The sequence below is a fragment of the Papaver somniferum genome, chromosome 10, assembly GCF_003573695.1.
Source record: "Papaver somniferum cultivar HN1 chromosome 10, ASM357369v1, whole genome shotgun sequence".
NCBI classification, from domain to species: domain Eukaryota; kingdom Viridiplantae; phylum Streptophyta; class Magnoliopsida; order Ranunculales; family Papaveraceae; genus Papaver; species Papaver somniferum.
Window position 1 is genome coordinate 154,945,876 of NC_039367.1, and position 4,932 is coordinate 154,950,807.

Sequence of the window (4,932 nt, forward strand, 5' to 3'; positions counted from 1 at the left end):
TTAAATTCTCGTCTCTTTTCTTCTTTAGTTTGTGTTCTTTGCAATATTTGGAGTACCATTGTGTAGCTGTGCAAATCGCTTCCGCGGGATTTTAACGCAACACAAACGATGCTACCCATCTTCCTAAAACATTCTGTTTTCCGAAACTCAAGACCTTTAAACTCAATGGAATCCAATTTACTGATGATTGCTGGAATGACCATCACTTTTCTAACAGCCCTGTCCTTGAAAAATTGGTTCTGGGAGGCTGCACTTGGCTTGGCGTGAGGAATTTCTGTATCTCAATTCCTGCACTGAAAGTCTTGGAAATTGATAACGACAGCTCGGATGATGGTGGTTTACAAGACTGTGCTCTCAAAATTCATGCACCAAATATACTGTCACTTACCTATTGCAGCTGTAAGTAGGTTTTTTGGAGCTCTTTCACATGTACAAAGTCTAGATATATTTTCGGCAACCCTTGAGGTACTATTCTTTTCTTGTGCTCTCTTTATATGTTTTTTATGTATTATATGGTCGATTGGAATCCTCAGAACCGACATACTTGCTGATATTGCCTTGTGATGAATAGGCTCTCTCCATCGTAGATAACTTCGTAAACATCCTACCGATGTTTCATGATTTGGAAGAATTGATTCTGAAAGATGCAGAAACCACTGATAAAACCCTATTTTCTTTGCTCAAAGCAGTGCCTAATTTGAGGTGGCTCATATTTGAAGTGGCAAGTGCACAAATTACTTTTATTCTTAATATTTATGCCATCTGAAAATTATGCTTTTAAGAAGAAGAAGAAGAAGACAGTTGGGATGGTCATATGTTGACTACTGGATGCATGCTTCAACACCTACAGTCTGTTACCTTTCAGTGGTTTGGTGGGAATGCAAGGCAGATGAGATGGTTGAAACTAATTTTGAAGAATGCAAAATCTTTGAGAAGCATTAAATTGTATAGTATTTTTGGGAAAAACAAAGAAGTACTCATGTCAGAGTTACTAAGTCTTCCTAGAGCCTCCCTCAGATGTAAGTTTAAGATTAAAGAGTAAAGAATTTGTAAGAAACATCCTGCATTGTAGAACTGAGGAAGCTTTTATCCCACACTTTCAATTTTTCCTCACGTAGTTGTCTATCATAAATATCGTCATGCAATGTTATCATTGTTAACTGTTACATGACCATCGACTTCTAGTTTCTTCGTATCCTATCAAGGGACATATCGGAACGTGAAAATTCAACCAAGCAACTTAGATCTTGTTCATTTTAGCTTTAGACAGCAGAGTCATAACTACTCGTGTGCAAAAAAACTAAACCATCAAATGAGTTCAGATTAGTCGAACGACAACCAAATAACACTCGATTAACTATCAGGATTTCAAAACAGAAACAAATCTGCTATAACGGTTTGATTGCTTTCCAATTTCCACCATCTATTTTGTACATCAAAACAATTATTGAACCAAAGAAATTTTATTAATTGCAGCAGGATTGTTGTTAGCTGAAGCAACTTTGTGGGTGTGAAGTGCAGAACAATCACAAAACGCCGCCAACCTACCATTTGCAGTCATATTATATGCACAATGCACTTGTTCCCAATTTATAATTCTGATTTTGTACCTGTTTTCCTAAGCTCTATTAATGTTAAGAACCCCTTTCTTATATTGAATTGGATTCATAGAGATCATGGACGTAGTTAGGAATATGTGTAACAGGGTCAAGTTTTGGTAGCACCAAATAGAAGATCTTATTTGGGGCTCATGCGCGCCTTTGGTTGATCAGCTGAATTGTTTATACGCTTTTGGCTTAAACCTGAACCTCTTTTACAAGAGAAGGTTATGAGTTAGCACTGACAATTAAGCGGTACTCTAATCATGTGTTATCTTTGGTTCAATTGCACATGAGCTATCATTTATATCTGTACTTGTTAGATGTGCAATTCCTGTAAGAATTCCTCTAGGCAAAATAAACTGATAACAAGAAATAATCCATCCAAAAATTTAAGACAATTAATGGCTGAACTTCTAAATCATTCATCCATTAATTCAATTCAAATGATGGTGGAACAGTTTTGGGTGCTTCATCACAAGGTCTATGATTTAAATCTTCTCAGATTTTTGAAAACGTACCTAAGTCAGAGAAATAGGTACTTCGAGTTCCACCGTCAAGCTGGTTTGCACAGGCCTGAGGATTTGAGAGTTCAATTCCTTGTACAGGTGTAAATGCTAGACTTGATAGGAGCCCTGAGGGAGCACCACCGCTTCCGTAGTTATTAACCTTGAACTTCTTCGCAACTTTTGCAGCAAGTTTGCTCTGGCCAACAGATACACGCAACTTGCCATTTCCAGCTTGACCTAGCATACCATAACCATCACCGAGTCCATCCCCTAAAGAGCTCTCTTCAGTTATCCCAAACTGCATTCTGTTGGCCAGCCTCCTCGAATGGGTTGGTAAATATATCTCCTTCTGTTTCCGAAGGCGCCTACCAGCCCTTCTCTTTTTAGACTCAAAATTTGGAACTGGAAGAGGTTTCGGTTGCTTTACAGGAGGCAGCTCTTGCAGCTTCTGAATTTTCTTAAGGATCTCATCCCTATACCTCCTCCCTTCCTTCCCCGTGGGACAACTTCTTTTAATATCTATTCTCGCTGCAAGACTCGATTTTCCAGCCAAATCCTTGCAAGCCTGCACCCTCAAAGCAGGAGGTGTAGTTTGGAAAATTTCAGTTTGCTCAAAATACCCAAAGCGAGATCGAGAATTTGCATTGGAGAATCCTGCAAGAATCTCTCTCTTTGCACCAAGACTTTGAAGGTTACAAGATGGCATGTTAACTAACTTTGACAAACCACCAGCTGATCCTATAAGTTTTGCAGCAACAACACTTCCAACAATAGCAGATAGATTTGGTGCAATATGCTCCATTCTACTCTCTACAAAATCAAGAAGCTGCTTCTTCGTTAAATCAAGAGCGAGAGCTCGGTCACACGCTTCAATCGTTTTACTCAGCGTATCTTCAGGGAGTTGCTCTCCAGGAGCTGTGGATGCTGCGACCGATACCACCATAATGACTGCTGATGGCAGCAACCCTTCGAAATCAACTTTGGTTATGTCGACTTCGTTCCCTATCTTCTTTACAACTCGAGCATAATCAATTGGGTGATTCACCAGAGATTTAAGATCAGGAAATTTAAGTCGATATTTATCAACGATAAAGTTGTGCACGTTAACAATCTCATCTTCGATATCAACCAACAACGCATTACAATTGAGCATAAGTTGATATTCAGGATCTTCTTCCAGCATGCCTTGGTCTGTAGTGTCTGCAGACCCTTTCTGAAGTGCAGTAGCAGCTTCAACTTTCTGCATTGTTTCTATGTAACGCAGTGACTTGTGCAATCTAGAGACACTATCCAAATCACCGTACCCTTCTGTAACATCCATATTGCATTGATGATCTCCTTCATCTTTGCGAAAAACATCAGTAGCTTCATTATCTGATCAATCTTGAAGATCTGTCAAGAAAGAGTCATCGAGTATTGTAGCCATTCTTTTTCCTAATTGAACGCCCTCCTTGTTAGTTCGTGAGATTTCCGCCTACAGCAACTCTCCAAGGCTCAAACCTCTAATTCACGCCTCCAAAATTCTGTCCGTCAAAAAAAGTAATAATCATTCAACATTGATCACCAATACACCACAAAACAATGGATTCTTAACTATAATTGAGTTATATAGAGTATAAATAATCAACCTAATATCAAGAACTCTGTGATTATAAAAAATAATTCAATTGAAACCCTAAAAGTTGAATGACTTGCGTACCTTTGGTGATTTTATGGATGGAAATCGAAACTGAAAGATGCAATAGAACCACTTATAGTTATACGACAAACCCTTTGATTTCACGCATCAATTTAAGCTAAAATACCTTCAAAATCGAAAGGTGAACGGGGAGAAGTGCAAACCTGAGCTTCTCTTCTGAGTTTATATAGAGATTCGAGAATTTGGAGTTTCGTATGGTCAAGGTTAATGCTTTGACCGAAAAGGAGAGTCGGAGACCCAGTTTCCTTATATTTGCTACTAGGATATCTCCCGTGCCGTAACGGCCGGGGTTTTGATTTTGTGTTCGGAATTTGAAAACAAAAAAAAAAAATCTATCACACACCGGTGGTACCCACTAAATTTTATTGATAAAGATCCAAAGATCTCTGTATTTTCTTCTCAAATTTTCGATTTGTGTTCATTTCAAAGGTTCTTTTTTCCTTCCAAATTTTCCATTTTTGGGTTCTTCAATGATTACAAAAAATAAGATTTCCAGTAATAGAGATCAAAGGTACCATAAGTAATAGGTGGTATTGGTGATTATTGTGAACAATCTAAGGTTCTTCCCCTTCCATCGCCACATCTAAGAATATCAGTTGAAAAATTCCATAATGTATATAAATTCTGATCAATAAATTGGTCTAGGGAATCAACATTCGGGTTACAAAAGACAGTTCAGTTATTACAAATGTTTTCGCATGATGGAATGAACTGCATTAATAAATTTGGTGTAACTTTAGTATCCAAGAATTTTCATCCAAACCCATTTAGTATAGAAGCTACAATCACGCTTGAAAAGAACTTTTACACTCACATAATAGTTTTTGTAAGAAAATACTCATTCAGTTATGCAAGTACATTTCTTGTTAGGGCCATGCATGGTAATTGATTGCTCTTCGAAGTGGTGATGGCAATTTAACTTTTATATATATATATACTGAAGACCGACCCAGGTATCGACGTTTCAGCTGAGAAGTTGTTACGTACAAACTTTGATGCTACTGTGTTGATCTTTATAGATAATGGCAGCTCCCCTTCTACAAAATTCTGTTTTTATAAAGGTGGGAATAGCTTCTAGAAAAGTTAAAATATATGTCCTCCGCAGCAAGGCATCATAAAACGAAAC

At 37.9% G+C, this 4,932-nt stretch overlaps 1 protein-coding gene across 2 annotated transcripts; it reads right to left on the reverse strand.

The window, feature by feature from the left end:
- Positions 1-2,055: 2,055 nt before the first annotated feature.
- On the reverse strand, positions 2,056-4,040 carry LOC113318429 (U4/U6 small nuclear ribonucleoprotein Prp31 homolog). Of its 2 annotated transcripts, none has more exons than XM_026566599.1 (2): positions 3,807-4,040; positions 2,056-3,630 (listed from the first exon to the last, which is right to left on the reverse strand). In XM_026566599.1, the coding sequence occupies exon 2, from the start codon at positions 3,426-3,428 to the stop codon at positions 2,100-2,102; it is 1,329 nt and encodes a 442-aa protein (XP_026422384.1). In that variant the 5' UTR covers positions 3,429-3,630; positions 3,807-4,040; the 3' UTR covers positions 2,056-2,099. The 2 variants fall into 2 exon arrangements, with proteins under 2 accessions (XP_026422384.1, XP_026422385.1); XM_026566600.1 differs by having other exon boundaries at positions 3,913-4,004.
- Between the last annotated feature and the right edge of the window lie 892 nt (positions 4,041-4,932).